This window comes from Dermacentor albipictus, chromosome 8 (assembly GCF_038994185.2).
Source record: "Dermacentor albipictus isolate Rhodes 1998 colony chromosome 8, USDA_Dalb.pri_finalv2, whole genome shotgun sequence".
Lineage (NCBI taxonomy): Eukaryota > Metazoa > Arthropoda > Arachnida > Ixodida > Ixodidae > Dermacentor > Dermacentor albipictus.
The window spans coordinates 57563252-57586889 of NC_091828.1; the positions used below are offsets into that span (position 1 = coordinate 57563252).

General features: G+C 46.6%; 1 protein-coding gene across 7 annotated transcripts in view; it reads right to left on the bottom strand.

Moving 5' to 3' along the window:
* LOC139048445 (sodium-dependent multivitamin transporter-like) overlaps positions 1-23638 on the bottom strand; it is a 73353-nt gene that overhangs the window by 6173 nt on the left and 43542 nt on the right. For 3 of the 7 annotated variants that reach the window (XM_070522836.1, XM_070522835.1, XM_070522834.1), the window contains exons 2-5: positions 21554-21619; positions 19292-19343; positions 17239-17306; positions 2903-3172 (exon numbers count right to left, since the gene is read on the bottom strand). In XM_070522836.1, the coding sequence (XP_070378937.1) occupies positions 2903-3172; positions 17239-17300 (332 nt within the window). In that variant the 5' untranslated portion in view covers positions 17301-17306; positions 19292-19343; positions 21554-21619. The remainder of the gene's footprint in view (positions 1-2902; positions 3173-17238; positions 17307-19291; positions 19344-21553; positions 21620-23638) is intronic. The other 4 variants (XR_011507706.1, XM_070522832.1, XM_070522838.1 and 1 more) reach the window with 3 other exon arrangements.

Below are 23638 nucleotides of genomic sequence, written 5' to 3' on the forward strand. Positions count from 1 at the left end.
GACGCAGCTGCGTCCACGAAGCTTACCTCGATGTCATCCGAAGGACAGAGTTGAACGGCCCCGTCATCGCCACCGACGGTCATCCTGGCCCAGCTTCCCGACCCTGGCATGTTTTCCGGGAGCGACAACGATGACGTCGATGACTGGTTGCAGAGATAAGAACGGGTCAGCGCACACAACAGGTGGGATAACACGCTTATGTCCAAAATATTATTCTACCTCAAGAAAACAGCACGCATCTGATTCGAAACACACGAACAAGTGATCACGAGTTGGGATCAGTGCAAACAGAAGCTTACAAATTTGCTCGGCAAGCCTGTCGGCCACCAACGTGCTGCGAAGAAGGACCTTGGGACCCGTGTACAGACGTCCACTGAACCTTACGTTGCGTATATCCAGGATGTCCTCGCTCTTTGCCGCAAAGTGGATAACAATATGGCGGAGGCAGACAAGGTCAGTCACGTTTTAAAAAGCATCGCGGGCGACACGTTTAACCTACAATGCATTCCCCAATGCATTCTCCTATTTTTGTATTCGCTGTAACTGACCGGTATATAAAGAAGCAGGCATCCCATCAAGCTGCTGTTAAGAAGCTTTTGGTTTCTTGCCCTTGCATTTTATTCTTCATTTTCCGTCTATGTAAAAGAAACGCGTGAGAATGCGAATTAAAGTTGACATAAAGTTGACAGCACTTTATAAACACCTAAAGATGTGCAAAATGAGCACTGAATGTTCAAAAAGGAAATAATTTGCCATTTATTACATTCTGCTTTGTATCGCGAGGTAACGATAGATAGACAGATAATGCTGGAAAAAAGGAAACACGTCCGCAAAGCATTTGTTTTACATTTATTTCAGGCACAAGTGACTAGCGGGAAACGTGAACAGCAGTGTAGAATACTGATGCTGGAGATTGGAAACATACCAGCAGCTGCCACGTCTAGATAACAACCGCTCAACATCTGTGTACGGAATTGAGCCGGTGTGCGTGCTTTTTTCTGGTCTAGTGGGATGCCTCCCCAGTTGTCGCTTTTGTTGTTAATCTTCTGAATCATTCTAGCGTATGCCCATGGCAGGCATGAGCTACGAATTTGATAGTTCGGTGATATGGAGAAGAGGAGGAAAACATGAAAAAAATTCAGTGGTCAAATATAGCTAGGAAATCTATTATGAGGGATGGAGTAAAAAAATTACCACCCACTACGCAAGATAAACAGTGAGAATCAATTCAACGTGGCAATCGATTGGTATCAGTGAAAAAATTTCCAGCTGCGAAGCAAACATTTCTACCAATGAAACCATGAGGCTCCCAAAGACCGAATCACAGGCAAGGATTTATTTATACACACACTGCAAAGGGAAATTTGTAATAATATTTATCTTATCGTAGTGAAGCGTGTAGACGACAAAAAAAATTATCTATCTCTTCTTACTAGATTTAAAATGAGAAAGTGGTGACTGAACAAGTCCGGGCCTGTGTGGATAGAAATTTAGCGTCGCTCAGTGACAGCGCTGCCTCCTGAAGGACACTTCCATTTTTCATTCCTGCAAAACTGTCTGCCCCAGGAATATAAATATCCTGAGCCATTCCACTCTGTGAAGGTGGACGATCAGCGACGCTATGTAGCATACGACAAACAGATTACGCAGAATTTTGAACAATGATACGAACACATTTATCATCTTGATCTGTCATCGTGACGAAAGGTACGCACGCACATTTATATGTGCACATCCTCGTTAGTTCGTGTGGTAAAAGAAAACGACGAACGTGCCAGTAAACGGCGAAGACCGGCTCCTGCTTCTGAATAGAATTTCAGTAATATAATTTGAGCTGACTTCGACAATTTTAGAACCAATGGACTCGTTAAGTTGTGGTGCTGCCGTAGACACCCGACTCTTGAAGGTGGGTGGCGTTTTTGCGATCTTACCGGCCTTTTCCGTCCAGACCACGCCGTTGCGGCGCTAACCCTAGCTGTGCTTGGGTTAGCGCGGTGAAGTGCAGCTGCGGCGCCAGCTTTCCTCGACTGTGTCTGCAGTGATGGAATGTGAAGTGGAAGGGGAGCTTCTGACTCCCGAGGAATTTTCCAAGGATCTCGGATGGCCAACAGTTGGTGCCATTTCTACCGGCGCCAAGCCAAATGACAACGTGACGGCAAAGAGTCGCCGAGACCGCGGCAGCAATAAAGCGAATATTATTCGGGGTGGAAGGATGCCTCCGCTGCCCAAAGAAGACGCGAAAGTCATCGTCAAGACTTAGGGAGGTCTGAACATCAGCAAGGTGGGGCCGACAGTTGTGGCCGAGGCCATATGGAATGCGGTCGGTTGCGACCCGGTGAAGCGGAACTGGGACACGATGTGCCCGAATTTCCAACAAAATATCATCGTCATCAGTAGCCCCACTAGAGTGAATGCAACCCGCTACGTCACGGTCGAGTGTATCACTGTTGGCGGTCAACAGCACGAGATGAACGCGTACGAAGCAGCGCTGAACTGTACGTGCAAAAGCGTCATCCGCGGCATCGCACTGAATGACGGCCAGGAGGAGCTCGACCGCAAGATTGTCCACTCGAAGAACCCGGTGGCCTTGGGAGCCAAACGAATCAAGAGCACGGGCACCGTGTTTGTATTCTTCGACGGCTACAAGGTGCCAAACTACGTGTCGTACGGTGGCACACTTGTCAGGTGTGCATTATATAGGAAGCAAGTGGAGGTGTGCTACGCCTGTGGCCGCCTCGGGCATCGAGCAGACGTCTGCCCCTCGCAGGACGAAACTATGTGCAGCGGATGCGGCATTGCCAACCCGGACGAAATACACAAGTGCGGCACCAAACGCAGGCTGAGCGGAGGCCGACACTTCACCGCTGCCAAGGAGTGCAAGCAGAGATACCAGACGCCGCACCTCGTCAGACGCAGGCGTGGGGACCGATCACGAGCCAATAGAAGCAAGTCTCCGGCCCTCGCCATCGGCGAGCGGCGACTCCCGGCCGCCTTCGGTCCCTGCGCGGCTCGCGGGAGCTCTAGATGCAGGAGCCCCTCTCCAGCTTTCGGACGCCGTTCCAGGTCCAAAAGAAGATCCGGGTCACGGGGCAGATCTATGTCCAGGGGTAGATCCGGAAGCCGCTCCAGGAGCCGCTCTGTCTCCAGGGCCCGGTATGGGTCTAGTGCCGGCCTGCAGAGGAAGTGAAAGTCGACGCTATCATGGGCGGATGTGGTTGCTGGCGGTGCCGACGCGAGATCTTCCCAGGGCCCACGCCACCCGTTTCCAGAGCAAGCCAGGGACGCCGAGCTAGCGAGCCTTCAGAAGGAAAACGCGGACTTAAAAGAAATGGCCGGAAAGATGGCTAGCGAAATGACCGAGATTAAGAAATTGGTAATCAGTCAGAGTGCTACATGCAACGCGTCGGCGCTGACCGCCACAGAAGCGACAGTTCGGGCCTGCGACTCGGCCGGGGCTGCCAAGCATAGGGCAGTCTCCAGTAAGGAGGATTGAGATTCTCAAACTTCTGAGATCAAAGGCATGCTGGCCACGCTCACTAAGAGCCTGCAGCAGTTACAGCAAGGCTTAGAACAGGTGCAAGTCGCCCTAGGAGACCCGAAGAGAGGCCTAGGTATGCTGACCGATCGCATGGACACCCTCGACCGTCTGGTGATCCCCAATAATACGTCCGTAACTGCGATGCAGGTCATTGTTCCGAAGGCGTCGGGGACTCAAATCAGGGCTGCGGGCACATCGGCGCGTCAGAATGGGGGGCACGTTTTGCGTGCATCTGTGCTTACAGCGGGTACCCCAGGTAATTTATCTAATCATGGATAGTTCCAAAGAGGTGTTCAACATTTGGCAATGGAACTGCAGGGAGTACTCCAGTAAGAGGGCTCCATAGCAGCAATATTTTAGATCGCTACCTAACAAACCAAAAGTAATAGCATTACAGGAAACCCTCGTCTCTGCCGCATCCCTCTCTGGTTATCGTGCCATCTCCATGCAGGTCGAAGGTCGGGGTGTGTGCACGTTAGTTGACAGGAAGCTTACACACTTGTCTCACGATTGGAAGGTGGCGAGTTCAAAGGCGGAATACGTCACGGCGGAGGCTCTGCTCAACACGAGGCAACGCAACCAGCGGAGAAACAGCGTGTTTATACTCAACATATTCAGCAATCCTAGGGACTCGCGAATGCAGTTGAAAACGATACTCAAGAAGTCCGTCGCTTGGCCGGCGCCCATCCCCTGGTCGTCGTCGGAGATTTCAATGCACCGTATGGAGGGAGGGGGTACGTCTACGACACGAGCAAGGTCCGGGGTCTGTGGCAGAATGCCAACGAAATGGACCTTACGCTCATCACGGACAATGCGTTCCCCACCCGAATCGGCAACAAGGTGAGCCGAGACACTACCCTCGATCTGGCGTTCGTGAAGAACGTCCAGGGAGCCGAGTGGAGTAACAACGCAATAAATTTTGGTAGCAGCCATTACGTGTCGAGACCCGCTTCGAAGTCACACGAAGTAAATCCGGAGAATTCACTCTCACGGACTGGGACCTTTTTCGCAAGCTCCGCGGCAACGACAGCGCACCTGTCCCCAAAGACCTAGAAGATTGGTGCGAGCGAATCAAGATTGACACCGAGTCATCCACTAAGATCGTAACCGACCTGGAGGTAGAAAAGATGGACAGTAGGCTTTCCCATCTGATCGAGGCCAAGCAAGCGCTGCTTCTAAGATGGAAGGGAAAGGTTTTACAGAAGATTGACGAAAAAGATCTCCGAGCTAAAGAAGGCCATCGAAGATCACTGTCGGACCCTCGGCAAACAGCAATGGGACGAGGTCTGTGACTCGATCGTCGGGCAGATGCGTAACGGCAAGTCCTCGGGCATGCTAAAATAACTCGACGAGGGGAGCAGCAGATCCAGTCAGAGACAAACGCTCACCAGAGCTCTGCATGAAGCTACCACATCCTGTTCCGGGGACGAGCTGGACGCCGAGCTCATGGAGCAGTACCTTCCGATAAAGCACGGATGCGAGGAAGTCCGGTTTCCCGACTACCTCGGCCCAGCCCGTCCGGAATTGGACGAAGACTTCACCGTGGGGGAAATTACACAAGCCATTTTCGCGCTCAAACGGAAGTGTGCGCCAGGTGCCAACAGAATTTCCAACAAGACGCTGCGGAACCTTGACGATGGTTGGATCGGATACCTCAGCGAGAACATCAACGAGACGTGGAAAAACGGCAGCGTCCCAGAGCAATCGAAGACCGCCAATGTCGGCCTGATCCCCAAACCCGGCAAGGCTCTGAACGTGGGCAACCTCCGACCCACCTCTCTCGCCTCCTGCGTCGGGAAAGTGGCGGAGCACGTCGTCCTCAACAGACTAAACAGATATCTCGAAGAGAACAACATCTATAGTCATAGCATGATTGGCTTCCGTGCCGGCCTTCGGTCGCAGGTCGCCGTGAAGATGATCAATCATCAAATCATCGACGGCAGTACCAGAGACACCAGGGCCCTGCTCGGACTCGACCTCGAGAAGGCGTTTGACAACGTTCTCCACGAATCTATCCTGGCCTCCGTCGCAGACCTCGAGCCCAGCCCCAGTCTATATAACTACGTCCGCTCGTTCCTGAAGGGGAGCAAAGCGAAGCTGCGGATCGATGACTTTGTCTCCGACGAGGTGCTTCTGGGCCCACGGGGCACGCCGCAAGGCTTGGTCATTTCGCCTGCTCTCTTCAACATCTGCATGATCGGCCTCTCTATGAATCTGACCCAAGTTGAATGTATCAAACACACCATCTACACAGACGACATCACGATATGGTGCACCAGCGGTAGCGCAGGGCAAGTGGAAAGTGCCACGCAAGAGGCGGTAGACGTCACGGAGCAGTACCTGCTACCCACCGGACTGAGATGCTTCCCGGCCAAATCTGAGCTTCTGCTTTATGGAAAAGAAAAAGGCCGCAGACCCAAAGGCTTGAAAGCTCTCTCGGTAAGTGACATCCAACTGTTCTCTCGGAGTGGTGACCCGATACGCAGGGTCGATACCATCAGAGTCCTGGGTATGTTCATCGAATCACGCAGCGGCAACGGCACTGCGTTAAGCAAGATAATTGCGAAAACCGACAACGCTTTTCGACTCGTCCTAAGGGTCACGAACAGACATCGTGGCCTCAAGGAGGACAACCTGCTTCGGCTCATCATCGTCTTTGTGCTGTTTCACCTATACGGTGGCCATGCACAACCGGCTCAGAGCCCGAGAAGCTTGATGCCCTCATTGGAACATTTGCCATGAGAGCCCCAGGGCTGTCTGTCAGAACGCATACCGAGGACCTCCTTCGGCTCGGCATACACAGTACAATAGAGGAGATGGCCGAGGCTCAGGAACAGGGCCAGCTAACTCGGCTGCCCACCACGCCGGCCGGTAGGCGTATCCACGAGGAGATCGGAGTCGCACCCAAGAACTTGGCTGAAACTCCCAAATTCCCAGAGAAATAGGGGAGAAGATCGTGGTCACCCCTTTGCCCCGCAACCTTCGTCTCGTTCACAATGCAATTCGTCGCAAGGCAAGAGCATTAAGTATACTAAAGCAACTAAACAATGAGAAGATTGAGGTAAGCTTCGTGGACGCAGCTGCGTCCACGAAGCTTACCTCGATGTCATCCGAAGGTCAGAGTTGAACGGCCCCGTCATCGCCACCGACGGTCATCCTGGCCCAGCTTCCCAACCCTGGCATGTTTTCCGGGATCGACAACGATGACGTCGATGACTGGTTGCAGAGTTAAGAACGGGTCAGCGCACACAACAGGTGGGATAACACGCTTATTTCCAAAATATTATTCTACCTCAAGAAAACAGCACGCGTCTGATTCGAAACACACGAACAAGTGATCACGAGTTGGGATCAGTGCAAACAGAAGCTTACAAATTTGCTCGGCAAGCCTGTCGGCCACCAACGTGCTGCGAAGAAGGACCTTGGGACCCGTGTACAGACGTCCACTGAACCTTACGTTGCGTATATCCAGGATGTCCTCGCTCTTTGCCGCAAAGTGGATAACAATATGGCGGAGGCAGACAAGGTCAGTCACGTTTTAAAAAGCATCGCGGGCGACACGTTTAACCTGCAATGCATTCCCCAATGCATTCTCCTATTTTTGTATTCGCTGTAACTGACCGGTAAATAAAGAAGCAGGCATCCCATCAAGCTGCTGTTGAGAAGCTTTTGGTTTCTTGCCCTTGCATTTTATTCTTCATTTTCCGTCTATGTAAAAGAAACGCGTGAGAATGCGAATTAAAGTTGACATAAAGTTGACAGCACTTTATAAGCACCTAAAGATGTGCAAAATGAGCACTGAATGTTCAAAAAGGAAATAATTTGCCATTTATTACATTCTGCTTTTTATCGCGAGGTAACGATAGATAGGCAGATAATGCTGGAAAAAAGGAAACACGTCCGGAAAGCATTTGTTTTACATTTATTTCAGGCACAAGTGACTTGCGGGAAACGTGAACAGCAGTGTGGAATACTGATGCTGGAGATTGGAAACATACCAGCAGCTGCCACGACTAGATAACAACCGCTCAACATCTGTGTACGGAATTGAGCCGGTGTGCGTGCTTTTTTCTGGTCTAGCGGGATGCCTCCCCAGTTGTCGCTTTTGTTGTTAATCTTCTGAATCATTCTAGCGTATGCCCATAGCGGGGCATGAGCTACGAATTGGATAGTTCGGTGATATGGAGAAGAGAAGGAAAACATGAAAAAAATTCAGTGGTCAAATATAGCTAGGAAATCTATTGTGAGGGATGGAGTAAAAAAAAAATTACCACCCACTACGCAATGTAAACAGTGAGAATCAATTCAACGGGGCAATCGATTGGTATCAGTGAAAAAATTTCCAGCTGCGAAGCAAACATTTCTACCAATGAAACCAAGAGGCTCCCAAAGACCGAATCACAGGCAAGGATTTATTTATACACACACTGCAAAGGGAAATTTGTAATAATATTTATCTTATCATAGTGAAGCGTGTAGACGACAAAAAGAAATTATCTATCTCTTCTTACTAGATTTAATATGAGAAAGTGGTGACGGAACAAGTCCAGGCCTGTGTGGATAGAAATTTAGCGTCGGTCAGTGACAGCGCTGCCTCCTGAAGGACACTTCCATTTTTCATTCCTGCAAAACTGTCTGCCCCAGGAATATAAATATCCTGAGCCATTCCACTCTGTGAAGGTGGACGATCAGCGACGCTATGTTGCATACGACAAACAGATGACGCAGAATTTTGAACAACGATACGAACACATTTATCATCTTGATCGGTGGTCATCGTGACGAAAGGTACGCACGCACATTTATATGTGCACATCCTCGTTAGTTCGTGTGGGAAAAGACGACGACGACGAACGTGCCAGTAAACAGCGAAGACCGGCTCCTGCTTCTGAATAGGATTTCAGTAATATAATTTGAGCTGACTTCGACGATTTTAGAACCAATGGACTCGTTAAGTTGTGGTGCTGCCGTAGACACCCGACTCTTGAAGGTGGGTGGCCTTTTTGCGATCTTACCGGCCTTTTCCTTCCAGACCACGCCGCTGCGGCGCTAACCCTAGCTGCGCTTGGGTTAGCGCGGTGAAGTGCAGCTGCGGCGCCAGCTTTCCTCGACTGTGTCTGCAGTGATGGAATGTGAAGTGGAAGGGGAGCTTCTGACTCCCGAGGAATTTTCCAAGGATCTCGGATGGCCAACAGTTGGTGCCATTTCTACCGGCGCCAAGCCAAATGACAACGTGACGGCAAAGAGTCGCCGAGACCGCGGCAGCAATAAAGCGAATATTATTCGGGGTGGAAGGATGCCTCCGCTGCCCAAAGAAGACGCGAAGGTCATCGTCAAGCCTTAGGGAGGTCTGAACATCAGCAAGGTGGGGCCGACAGTTGTGGCCGAGGCCATATGGAATGCAGTCGGTTGCGACCCGGCGAAGCGAAACTGGGACACGATGTGCCCGAATTTCCAACAAAATATCATCGTCATCAGTAGCCCCACAAGAGTGAATGCAACCCGCTACGTCACGGTCGAGTGCATCACTGTTGGCGGTCAGCAGCACGAGGTGAACGCGTACGAAGCAGCGCCGAACTCTACGTGCAAAAGCGTCATCCGCGGCATCGCACTGAATGACGGCCAGGAGGAGCTCGACCGCAAGATTGTCCACTCGAAGAACCCGGTGGCCTTGGGAGCCAAACGAATCAAGAGCACGGGCACCGTGTTTGTAGTCTTCGACGGCTACAAGGTGCCAAAATACGTGTCGTACGGTGGCACACTTGTCAGGTGTGCATTATATAGGAAGCAAGTGGAGGTGTGCTACGCCTGTGGCCGCCTCGGGCATCGAGCAGACGTCTGCCCCTCGCAGGACGAAACTATGTGCAGCGGATGCGGCATCGCCAACCCGGACGAAATACACAAGTGCGGCACCAAACGCAGGCTGAGCGGAGGCCGACACTTCACCGCTGCCAAGGAGTGCAAGCAGAGATACCAGACGCCGCACCTCGTCAGACGCAGGCGTGGGGACCGATCCCGAGACAATTGAAGCAAGTCTCCGGCCGTCGCCATGGGCGAGCGACTACTACCGGCCGTCGCCCGTCCCTCCGCGGCTCGCGGGACTTCTAGATCTCGGAGCCCCTGTCCGCCTTTCGGACGCCGTTCCAGGTCCAAAGGAAGATCCGGGTCCAGAATCAGAATCAGAATCGGTTTTTATTGAGATCATTAGAATGATTACAAGTTGTTAATATTCAGGAGGAGGTCCCGGAGTCAAAGACTGCAATGGGACCTCCTTTACAATGTAAACGTAATTATACAAAAGTACAGCAGTTTTCAAGAAATTGTTAAAAAATTACAGGTTTTAGTATGAATACCATGATTGAAGAATTACGTATGCATAAATGTCATGAAAAAAGGTCTGTAACACAATCTCGTTGACAACTGATGAAGTAACTGCGTAGATGACGTGACAGTAGAATTTGTTAACTCGAATGTATATGTGATGCAAAAACAGTAACCTAACGGTATGGCAATGAAAATGAAATGAAGCGACCCTGAAAGCATGGTTATGAGTATGGACTACGCATTAGTATTCGACATAATGTAATCTTTTAGTTGTTTCTTGAATTCGTGAATTTTAAGTGTTTTTATGTAAATTGGTAGTGTGTTGCAGAATGCGATAGATGAAAAATGGACGCTCTGTTTGCCATAATTAGTATGAATTTCAGGTAAAATGAAGTTCCTATTTATTGCAAACCTGGTAATATTAGTATTTAATAAAGAAGACTGCGGTAGCAAGCTATCGCATCGTGTGTGATTGATTTGACGGAACAAAAAGGTACCTAGAATATATTTAACGAGTTGTGTGACTGTAAGAATGTGATTAGTTCGTAAAAGATATGAGGCGTTGTTATTATATGGGCTAAATGTAATTATCCTAATAGCCTGATTCTGTAGAATTTGCAATGAGTTTAAATGGGTTACGTAAGTGTTTCCCCAGCAAGTACCGCAGTAATTAATGTGGGAATGAATAAATGAAAAGTATAATGATTGTAATATTTGATGGTCAAATATATGTCGTGCTTTTAGAAGTACCCTAATCCCGTAGGTAATCTTGTGTTTTAGTTTTGTTATGTGTTCAGTAAATTTAAGATGTTTGTCTACTTCTATGCCAAGATAATTGCATGAAAAACTTGCAGGGATAGGACTTCCGCCCAATAAGATAGGAGGAATGGAGTGAAGACTTCGTTGGTGGGAAGTGAATACAACAAATTTTGTTTTAGACGGGTTTATCTGTAGCTGGTTAGTTTGGCACCACTCCATCAGGCTGTGTAAGTCGCTATTAAGGTTAGATACTAAGGTTGTAATACATTTATTGGAATTAATAATAGTAGTATCATCTGCATACAGTATACATATCGAAAAGGACAGGCAGTTAGGCAGATCATTCACGTATAATAAAAACAAAAGCGGACCCCATATGGAACTGTGGGCACACCAATATTAGTGAACATGGTTTTAGAATGAACGGCTGAAATGGTTACTACTTGCATTCTGTCTGTTAAGTGATTTTGTAGTAACAAGAGCGCTGGGCCGGTGATTCCCAATGATTCAAGCTTACGAAATAAGATACGGTTATTTATTTTCTCAAACGCTTTGCTTAAATCTACAAACACTGACGCTGCATAATTCCCTTCATCGATAGCTAGTTTTAGTTGATCGGTTAGAGCAACGAGAGCCAGTTCGGTCGAGTAACCCGAGCGAAAGCCGTATTGGAATGGTGAGAGAATGTTAAAATTTGTAAGGTAATTAATAAACGTTTTTCTATTAGCTTTTCGATTACCTTACTAAAGAATGGTAATACACAGATGGGGCGATAATTGGAAATTAAAGAGCGGTCACCTTTCTGAAAAATTGGGGTGATCTTGCCTTGTTTTAGCTCTTGTGGGAAACTGCCTGATTTAAACATGACGTTGATTATGTCTGCAAGGACATCACTTATTAGGGGTGCAATTAATTTTATATGGGAAGGGTGTAATTTATCGATGCCGGCGCCGGTTATTTTCATGTTGTTTATCATGTTTAGAACTTCCTGAGATGTAGTTGGAAATAAAAAGAAAGAATGTGGCAGGCGCTGGGGCACGGGATTGTCATGCGCAGGTGGCTGTAGCTCGGTGCTAAAGAACAAATCAGCAAACGCATCCTCTATTTCTTTGGCGGTCTTGTATACCATACCCTGATATGCAATTTCTGTTATAGCTTCGCGATTATTTGCCCTGTTTAAGAAGGAGTTAAAATGTCCCATTTCTTTTTTACGTTTTTACCGCATTCCAAAATTTTCCTTTCGTACCATGTTTTTTTAGTTTTTTTCAATGTGGCAGAAAGCTGGTTAGAAAACTTTTTGTACCGGATGGCTAAATTCTTGTTAAATGGTTGTCGTTTGGTTTTCTTATAAGGATTATCCTTTTTGCGCATTAAAGCTAAGAGCTTATCTGTTATCCATGGATTTTGAGGGGACGCGTACTTCTTCTTTCATTTAACTTGAACGGAATGACGATCAACACATGACTTAAGCATAGAGATAAACAGTGCAAATGCTTTTTGTGGATCATTTGTAGAAAAGATGGGGGACCAGTCAAGGTTCGACACGGCGCCAAGGAATGATTGTTTGTCTAATATTGTCACGTGGTAGTGACGGTGAAGAAAGAAGCAATAACACAGTAGCAATACTGTGAACGAGAAAACTAACTTTTATTGGGCGAACCTGTGCCCACAAAAACAGGCTACACTTCTAGCGCAACGATAGCGGCGAACACGGTCGGCGATCGTCGGAAAAACTGATCAGCGGGTCAAGTGCGTCGACTTTTATAGAGCAGTCGTCGAATGTTCCAGACTAATCGTTCGGACCCGTGTGCCTTCCACAAAGTTCTACACCATTCGCGTTACGCGACGAAATCAGATAACACAAGGTTCGGCGACAACAGACAGCCAGGTAGAAGCATCGATAACTTTCCAGAAACATCGGATACATTCAGGCGCGTCCCTCGCTGTGCGATTACAGTTGTTAAGCGGCGAAACGTGGTCGCCCGATAAAGATAAGTACACGTGTCAATATAAACTTCGTGTACGTGATTTTTTCGGAGCCATGAGTATAGTGAAAATTTAGAAATATAGGATAGTGATCAGTTATGTCGGTCATCATAACACCTGCGTCTGGTGGATATGCCAAATTTGATAATGCATGGTCAATTAATGTACCTATGGGGTGGTTAGCATATCGTGTCGGTATCTTAATTAAACATTCATAACCAAAGCTGTTAAAACAATCAGAATAATGTAAACCACTAGTAGACGTACTATCAGCGAGGTTAATGTTGATGTCGCCTATAATTATTACATTTTTGTTTTCATCTGCTAGCACTCCCATGACTTTATGGAGAGCAGTACAGAAGTCTATTGCTGATGACGAGGGTGAATAATATATGCAACCAATTATTAGGTCTTTGTTGTCTATGTTGAGGAAGTCATTTTTGAGTTCAATCCAAACGTCTTTACAATTAGCTACATTAAGTTTAAGATCGTTCCTTCGGTTATAAGTAATATCTGAATAGATGTGCAGCGCTGCGCCGCCATGGTTGCTGAACGGACGATTGGAGTATTCAGGAACAAAACTAGAAAAACAGAAAAGGTGTTTATCGTGGTCGCTCAACCAAGTTTCAGATACTCCGATGATTGAAAATGGGTAGGTGAATGAAGAAACGAGATCGGAGGATTCATCGAAGTGCTTGCGCAGACTGCGCGCATTCGAGTGCAAGACAGATCGCTGATGATTTCAAAGAAGATTATTTAACTGGTTAGCTGTGAGATAGGTCGAAATTGTGAGACATGCCGAAGGGACAGGCGTGGCGCAAAGGTGGATTAGAGTTAGGTTATTACTGAAAGGTCGGATTCGGTTGCGATGCGAAAGACGCGGCTTTCAGTTGTTTTTCCGGGCCTTGATTTGACAGTTTTCTGTCCACAAAAATCTCCAGTTCTTCGTTTTTTTTTTCAGACCCAAGGCTTTGGAAAAGAGAGCTTTGTTTTCAAGTGTTAAATGTTCATTAACGAAGACACGGTTCTCTTTTGCTGTTGCGAGGCCAATATCACTCAGGCAGAGTCTAGCTTTTCGTGCTTTCGCGACGAACTCGGCTTACTTCGTTCTCGAGCAGAAGCGAGCGATGATGTTTTTATGTTCTGTTTTAGTAGGAACACGATGAACAACGTCGAGGTCACTGGCCCTTACTGGGCAACCAATTTTGTTGCCAATAGTTTGTATGACTGTCACACAGTCCTCTCCTTGCGTGCAAGGGATGCCCTTAATCTCGACGTTGTTTAATCGAGAATATTGCTCCAGTTCGCCAACTTTCTTTGTGAGAGTGTTGTTGTTTGCTGGTAAAGCTTTGTTTTCGGATTTCAGCTCTTTGTTTTCGGCGCTCAACTTTTCGACGAGTTTGCTTAGAAATTCCACGCTAGTTTCCAAACTATCAGTTCTTTGCTTAAGTTCTACGACGTCTATGCCCGAATTGCTCGCCCTCAGCAGAAATTTCCCAAAAATGTCATCAAGAAGTTTTTCGCTTACGTTTCCAAGCTTGGATTCAATGTCATCAATTCTTTTGGCAAGCTCCGCATTTGTAGGCATTGTTCACCGATCACACCCGGAAGGCCGCACGAGACGACTCAAGCTTGGCAGTACAAGTTAACACAAGTTCAGCAGCAATGTTTGGCAGCGGCTGCAGCAATATTGTAATCACAAATGACAACGATACATACGCATATGACTAACCTGCGGATACAAAGAACGTTGGTCAGTCTGTGTTCCTGTTGCCACAACCGCTGCCAGAACCTGGATCTACCCCTGGCAGATTTATGTCCAGGGGTAGATCCGGAAGCCTCTCTAGGAGCCGCTCTGTCTCCACGGTCCCGTATGGCTCCAGTGCCGGCCAGCAGAGCAAGAGAAAGTCGATGCTATCATGGGCAGATATGGTTGTTGGTGGCGCCGACGCGAGATCCTCCCAGGGCCCACGTGACCCGCTTCCAGGGGACGAGATTTTCGACGATCGCCGACTGTGTTGGCCGTTTCCGTTGAGCATTGAGTGTAGCCTGTTTTTTCTGGGCACAGATTCGCCCAATAAAGTTAGCTTCGCCATTCGCAGTTTTCTTGCTGTGTCCTCAACGGTCACTACCACGTGACAATATTATTGCATAGTGCTCTCGCCTACATACGCGCAACTCAGCACGGATCCTGAAACCTCTGTAAGTCTTCTCTGGTGCTTGAACTCATCGTTCGAAAACCAGCTACAGTGTGTTTAGGTATTAATTTCAGACCTATTATGCTAGCCTAGACACGGAGACAGCGAAGGGGCTATAAAATTACCCGCAACCTATGCTCAACGTACATACCATAGGCGCGTCGCACCTAACATGCGCGAAACTTTTTAAATGATGGCCTACGAGTTACGACAGTGGGACCAATGGTGTTTTGTTAGCAGACACCTTTCGCACGCGGCTAAACCATTCTGCTGTCATTGACTGGCTAAGCAGTCCAAATTAATTCCCTAAACTTAAAATTATTTGAATAATTGCGTACCCTCCAATGTCAAACGGTGCCTCACATTCCAAAACATCATGTTAAATCGCTTCCAATTCCCTACGTCTTCCCCTATTCTTTTACCGTGTTTAGAAGTTGCGTCGAAAAACGCGATGACAAACGCGAAGTGCAGTGAGCGCGTGCATGTTGCGCGCGCGACAGTAGCGCTGCTACTCAGCGACTGATTTGGTGATCGTGAAAAAGTGACAAGACGAGTACGTAGCTATTGCTGCCGCTACGAGTAAGCAGCCGCGTCACGCTGTTTTCGGCTTTCGGAAGCGAGAAAAAATGCGACTGAATCGAAAGAAAAAGAAAGGTTTTGTCTGTAATTGTACGTGCGTACGTAACTCTCTGAAATTCTGTACCTCAGTATATCGCGAAATGAAAAAAAAATTACCAACGATTACGATAATCCCTAATGCGAAATTAGACCGCAGCTCTATACGTGTTTTGATTTCGCTATATATCCAGGCAACTAATTCGAGAGATGCATGTAGCAAAGTCTGCAATCCTCGAAAATGTAATCTGCAGGTCTAGCGCGTCCGCATTTATACATGACTCGTCGAAGGTTCCAGTGTAATCGCTGGTGCCGCCGGGCCTCTAGAAAGTACTACACAATTCGCGTTGCTCATACAATCAGCTTACAAAACAATCGTAAACCGTGGCAATCAAAACAAGCACGAACTAGGCCAAACTGAGAAAAACAAACAAGCGGTAGCGAGAGTTGACGCCTGTATAGGGTAGCACGAAATGAGCGGTACTGCCAAGACCTGACACGAATAGGCATCGCGCGGTCGGGAGGGTCCGCATGACACCATGTTCCCGCGCACACGTCACTGAAGGGGCAGCTCTCATTGGTCTCTGCAGTTCGGGGCTCGCGTCTTCCATCTTCCGCTCCCCGTTCGCTCTTTCATCTTTCGTTGCGCTCGTTCCCTCAATTATGACGCCGCCGCCGACGAAGCTCGCCGGAGGAACGGGGTCCCAAGAGCTAGGCTCTAAAAAAATCAAGACGTGGTTGCTTGGAAGTCTCAGTAGTCAAGAGCTACGCTATCGTCTAGTCACTTTTTCGCCATCACCAAGTGAGCTACTCAGTTATGTTGGTTCTTTGAAACACCCATTTGAGAGCGATGGTGTCGCACGTGCACAACGCATGAGCCCACATTAACTTCGTTTCCTATTTTTGCGCTTTACGCCACAACTTCGAATCGTAGAAAAACTACAGGGTGAATTGTAGCGAGTTGAAAACTGCTGAAAATTATGTTTTCGAATGCGATGCGCAATTTGACAATCAAGCTTACGCAATTATGCAAGTAACTATATATTGGCTAGAAATTTTGACAACTTAGCAAATGATGCAGCGGAAAAATTAAACAGTGTGTGCAAGGTAACTGCTAGGAAAACTTTTGTTGATCCCATGTTTCATATCTCTCACTCTATTTTTTTTTAGAAAAGCTTGTCCCGCAGAGGGGCTCTTCGTACCTGTAAATGTAATGGGCTCGTGCCACAAGCCCCATGGGCGCATATATGGCACACGTAGCAACAACATAATGAGCGTGGCTTCCTAGATTGTGTGACACACGCGGTGCCGATTGAGGCGAAATGCACCGGCAGCCAAAGAAAGACCCCCGCAGTGAATGACTAAACGAAAGAATGATCCCCGCTGTAAACATGGCGATGAACATTTCCTCGTCAAAGTTGATACATCTGCGCGCTGGTTCCCAACAGCGTGAACGCGTTCCAAATGGCGCACAGTCTTGCGCAAGTGCCTCGCTAATCTGGAGATTGCGAGAGGCAGCGCGTGGGCACGATTCACAGCAGCCGCCGCAGGCTCTGCCAAGCCGACGCGCACTACTGTGGCGCCATCTCGTAGCCATCATCCGCACAGTGCCTTCTTCTGCTCACGCTTTCGCCATGCCCTCCTCCTCCAGTTTCCTCCTCACGTCTTTAGGCCCCCCTGCACGCCGCGTTCGCTCTTTCATCATTCGCTATGCTCGTTCGCTTAGTCACGTCGACACCGACGTTCGCCGCAGGAACGGTCGCCTAAGCGCTGCGCTCTAAAACATATTCCGGTGGGAAAAGCCCAAGGAGCTCTTACCATTGCTGTGTAAATAGTTCCTGACAGTCCAATTGCAATGTTGCACAAGAGGAGAGGTGCATGGAACACTGAAAAACAAACAGTTCGAATGCGAGTCAGCAGGTGAAACTACTGTCACGTAGTGAGATGAATATACAAAACAGCACTTACGCACTTACGGTTTCCCCATCGTAACATAAAATAGTTTTCTTGACTAACAGTTGGGATGATTGGTCGCACATCAAGCTTGCAGCACATATGCCCCTTGAAAGCTGGCGTCTAAGCATAACCTAAACGCGATACTGCAATATTCTAACGTGGTATTCTAACAATTCAGCAGAACGGACAAAAAGCACGCGAATAAGTACATCAAGCAATTTTTAACGGGTTCATGTGTGGGCAACACTGCACAGGACCGTGTATTGAGCTACTTTCTGTCAGTTTTATCCTTTACTTATCAGGGGTGGCTCATTGGGCTACTCTGTGATCCATTATCGTGAGTGTACAGCGCGAAGGTTGAAGGTAGACATAGAAAGAACAAGAACTCGTACTTGTCTTGCGTACGTTCGCGTTCAGACTTCGCGCTGTACACTCAAAATTATATTCGACATACATCTATTCTTGCTTTTTTACATCAGAAATAGCTTAGGCTGAGTGAACGTGCAAGGTGCTTTCATTCATCCGCGATATCATAAAGGACGAAAACGCAGCGTATCTTAGCAATAGCCGTGTGCCCAAACTATTGTTCACGTTCTCGCAAGACTCAAATGAGAAATGTTCGATTACCAACCAGGGATTCATACGTGCTATGGTTACCCCTATTTGCCATATATAAAATTTATTGTATTTGTGTGTCTGGTGATTTCTTCCCTTAAACAGAATAACATGTTCGTCAGAGACTCTCATATGTCTATACTTTTTAGTGCACTTGAAGAAAATAGACATTGTCTACCGGCTACAAGGGTACCACGTCGTGTGGACATCTTGCCTTTTGTTCTCATCCTTTGTCTTCTCGAAAGATGAGAACCTATTGAAACAAGTACCCACGGTCCCATTTGCGACCGTTTAATGCGTGGATTCAAGTTTAAGCACCGCTCCAGATACGCAGGTGCACGGAAAAGTGCTTCCTGTACAAAACAATCTTCAATGCATACAGATCAAGCTGAACGTGATTCAAAGACTGCATAAATTTAAATTCTAGACTTTGGGGCATATGAGAAAACAACGTGTCCGTTCTGCCTTAAAGGCAAATGGTGCTAAATTTCGCTTTGCCTAAATTCGTCCTAAATAGGTAGAAAATGTTAACGAAGCGATTTTGGGAAAACTTCAGGCCAGGCAATAGTCCCATTTTTCTATTAGGAGACTCCAGGTAGCTCCTAAGACCGTGCCTGCACCTGATGGTCAGCGGACATGACTTATGTTTCCCAGCACTTCAGCTCCGAAATTTTTCAGCCCAACGTGGGCAGCCGCAGACGGCCCTTAATTTCGATGATCATGCTGAGGAGCCGCGCGTTCCGAGTCAAGCGTCACTTCCGGCAAGTGGTAATGACAGTCAACGCTTCTTTTTTCGCTTCAGCAGCAAAAACGCCTTCTTTCACAAACTTTTCGTGACGCATGTACGAGTATTCCACCATCATAAATTGACACCCACCCGTTTGTAGTATGAGCCTACAGAGGAAACCCACGCGAGCTACTGAGAAACAAAGGCTCCGAGTTGAGGAAAAATTCATCCCTGTCCGGGACCAGGACAAATTTCTATTCGGAACCAGCATGACTTTTTTCGTCAACTAAGCGGAATTGTTTCTTATTAGCTCTTTTGCGTCTCTGTAGCTTCGTGCTACATACGGCAGGATGTCAATTCTTCCTTTCTTGAATATTCCTCAACCTTGCGGAATTCCGCAGAACTAATTTTTCAGAAAAGAAAGTAGCAATGAAATGTTTCTCCTCACAATAATTTTTAAAACGTCTAATTGGGTAACTATCACCAACTTAAGAAGCTCCAAGTTCTTCAGAGTATTTGGTTCGACACTTCACGAATGCAACTATCCAAGTAAATTACAGAATCATACTGTACCTCTTTTAATGGCCAATGATGCTGCGAAAATAGAGATAGCACCGATACTTTGCTAGAAGAAAAAGCACAATACAGAGAGTTGACATATTTAATGTTCGGCACTCACTGGCAGAATTTACATACAAGTCGCGTTCTCAAATCTTTGATAACTATGATGCGTGGCACTACACCTTGCTATTTTTAATATTTTCTTTTGACAGAAGTACGGTTGTAGGGATTTCATTACGGACATCAAATACTGTTATCATTTTAACTGCGTGACACGTCACACGATTCACCATCAAAGGAATGATAGAACACAGGGTCGTGTAAATCGGCAACATCTACCATGGGTGAGAGTGCCAATCTCCTATATTAGGCAACGCCATCACGTCAACATACTTCAACTTTTATAACTCTTCCTCGTGTACTTATTTAATCGAAGCCAACCACTCCCGGGCAAAATGTGACTTATTTTGCAACACCTGCCCTTTGAAGGAAGGCGGTGTTGTGGGTAACCCTCCTATGGTTGTTGCAAGTTTGGGGGAGGGTGGTCGGGCACTTTGTTGCGAACCTGCCAAAACATAACACCCGTGGATCCTCTCCTTCTACTGCCTCCCACCTAACCCCGCCCCCCCGCCCCCCCCCCCAAATCAAGAACAACTGGAAAAGCTGAAAACAAGTGCCCGTCATTTTTATGCATGACCTAGATTCAGCTTAATCTGAAGTGCAGAACAGAACCACAAGCGTTTAGGCTGTGAATCCGTAGCTTGATTCTAAACAGCTACGTGCAGAATTGCAATGTAATTGAAGCGCGAAAGTAATTCTTGGACTCCACATTGAACGCCTTCCAAATGTTTACACGAAATAAATAGGAGGGCACCTTTGCCTCAGCATCATTGCACTTGTACAAAATACGCATACTTGAGACCTATATTGCCAAATAAGGATCCAGAGCTAAAAAAACATGAAAACCCATTTCCACCCTGCCATAAATTGGCACGACACAAAGCGGGAAAATACATGGAAGCTTCACTGCAATGATAAGGAATAGTTCTCAACGACAGTAGGTAAGCAGTAATTGGCATCAAACATGCATACCACGTAAACAACCAAACTCCACAACAACAAGCAGAGCTACGGCTGTGACCATACGTCCTGCACAATATTTGGACCGGCACATAGCGAGATGCCTAATGTAAAGGTGGTCAAATAGAATTCTTCCTTCGTAGTGTTTTACGCTATTTTCCAGAAGCAGTTTCTTAACTAAAGTCCACTACGACCTTCAGTTAGGAAATCTAATTGTTAATCCCGAACAAGAAAAATATTTAAAATTTTATGTTCAGAATGACGATAGCAATACTTTCAGAATACCATGCAAACAGAAGGTACTAAAGGAGCACAAATTAAAGCAGGTCGCGAGACTGCTATTACTGGTAATTTTTCACTACCCCGACACCTTAATATATGTAAGTCTACAACCTACGAAAAGCACTCACCACGACGCCTCGATGTTATGATGACACAACGTTCTGATATTTCCTACGGCTTCATTAGGTGATCAAAGCTACAGCTCGTTTTTAGCTTAATATTTGCAAGCTGCACTTTTACAACAGTCTCTCGAGTGGACACTGTAATCATGCCCACTTAGCTTTCTTATTCTGAACTCTTTGAAACGTCTGCTTACATTCACCGGGCAAACTCAGATCCTTCATTGGGTCTTTTGCCTCTCCCATCTCCCATATTTAACAAGAAGCAGCATATCTTGCCGCACAGCAGCTGTCACAATGTGATGACAGGCCACAAACAGGGTGTCCGTTTTAGGCTCGAATGATCTGGGTTTCTTTCTTCTCAACGAGGCCTCTGTGATTATCATCGCTTGAATGATTTCTGATGTTTCTTTGAGGCTGCACCAGATGGATTGCACCGACATTAACCAATGAGACCAGGCCTTCATCATTTCCCTGCACCACATGAAATAAGGTTTCGCCTTATTGTGCATCTCGTGCTAAGTTTTGAGCGGCGAAAAAGGGTACTACAATAAAGGTACAGCTTGCACGGTAGCTGAATCTGCACTTGAAGACAGCGCGCAAATAAAAAAACTGGGGAAAATTGTCGCAACCGGCAACCACAAATCGCATGGCACCCCCTTAATAGAAGGGCTTTCTTATCTGGTTCTTGTTCAATTGGCTTCTATCGCCACACTGGAAGATTATCTTTGCCGAGCTTAGAAACAGACATTAGTGGTCACAATATGTGCAGAAGAATCTTCGTCGTACTTACCGTTAAAAAAATGTAAATCACACAGGCAGTGATAGATATGGTGCTGTTGAAGCGCAGACGTATGTACTGCGGGGAAAGAATCATATACTATTGTAAACAATGACCTTATAACGAACAATGCACGAACTGTGGGCTAGTTATTTTGAGAGAATGCACTCACTCGTGTTACGATGGAGGATGCATAGAGACAGCGACAGAAAGAGCAATACGAATTCTAGACAGTATATCAACTACTGGTGTTCTATCATAAATGACACAGCCCCTTATGCAGATGAAAACCACAAATAAAAGTACTCTACACACACTACACACTTGCGCGACGCATAAGACGCTGCAGATTTTCCTCTTTTTGATGCTACGTTCACGAACTTTTAGATGGACACTGAACAAAACAAATTATATGAAGTGTATTATCAAATTGTATTGAAGTGTATCAGTATTGAAGTTAATAGTATTCAAGTGCATTAGCAAATAGACCTTGTAAGTCAGGAAAAACACAAGAATGAAATACGGGCTGCAACGCCGCATGCAGTTCGCGCTCCAGATCTTCCTGACGTTGGATATTGTGACGGCATTTAAAAAAATTCAATTTTGATTTTATTTATCCTCTGATAATCAACCTGTTACCGTAAAATAAAAAAGCACACTTTTGAGAGAGCAGTTATAACGGACAAAACATCACCAATTAACATTCTATGTGATGTGTTACCGCAATACCGAGGTGTTCACAGATGCGTACTTTGAGTAGACTACTGCATAATGAAATGAAAAGACGGAGCAGAAGGTGGCTTCGGTATATCTTCTGGTAATGCGCTGGTCTACTGAAAGTACGGGTGTCAAGACATTTGAAATAACACACGATTCGCAAAATCGTGTGTTATTTCAAATGTAGGCCATTCAAAGCAATGACACCAGATTTCCTGTATCTCAAACGACCTTTGGTGCAATATAACTACTAAAGCTGATATTTCCCGTAAGGAATTTTATTCGCTAGGAGAGCTACGTTATGTGCATCTTGATCGTACTAGTTAAACGCAGCTCACTACACAGGAAGCCATAATTTAGTCATGAATTGCTCATTTCCAGGCTCTTCAAAGTTACAGTAACGCTAATTTTAGTAAAAACGCTAAGATTACTATTAGCAAGATTGTGCATGCACAGGTGGTTTATGTGTTTTTTTCTGGCCACAACTTTCTCGGACAATTGGACACTTAAAACGCGTGTTTAACGAATACCTCTTTATTATCTTTGACATAGCGAGTATGGTGTATGTTTACATTTGAAGCATATGCCGTATAGTGATAGATGGATGGATGCAAAAGTTTGAATGTGTTTTCGCAGAACTATTCTTTCGAACTCTTGCCTTTGCTTCGAGCTGTTGACAAGTACGACTTCGCCCTGCTATCTCCTAGCTGCCTGCTTAACTCAGATGGTAGAGCGGCTGCCCCGGAACGGCGGTGGTCCCGGGTTCGAGTCCCGGACAAGCACGAATTTTTCTTAAACTGCGAGGCTTTTCTATCGAGGAACCCGCATGGGTTTCCTTTGTAGCAGGCGCTAGGATCGGGTGGATGTCTCATTTACCCTTAATTAATTAGTTCTCGACCTTGCGGGTTTTCGACAACTATTACGTCGCACTCTTGCCATATATTGTGTTGTATTTATTCACCTTTTTCATTTTCTGGATGTACCGGGTGCTTGGCCGATACCCCATTGTAGGTGTGTGCCATGGCATAGAATACACGACCATCATCAGAACCAGCGTTCATAAAGAGGACTAGTTAGCGTTGGCAAGATATGTACCTCACGATTATTGTCAAACCTCCCATTATTGGTATGCGCCACTGCATGAAAACCACCATAACCATATTCGACACCCGGACACGTTCCATGGACAATAATCCATTTTAGCAACGCGTCATTGTATAGAAATTATTGTAACTACCATCTGTCACCTCGTTGTCACCGTCGAGCGGGGTCACTGCCCCCTGCTCGAGCCGAAGTGGCTGTCCGACAGGGGCACCACCATCGCCACTCGGCAGACCTGCTTTTAATCTTGAAAAAAGCTCGTCCACTCTCCGTTCTCTA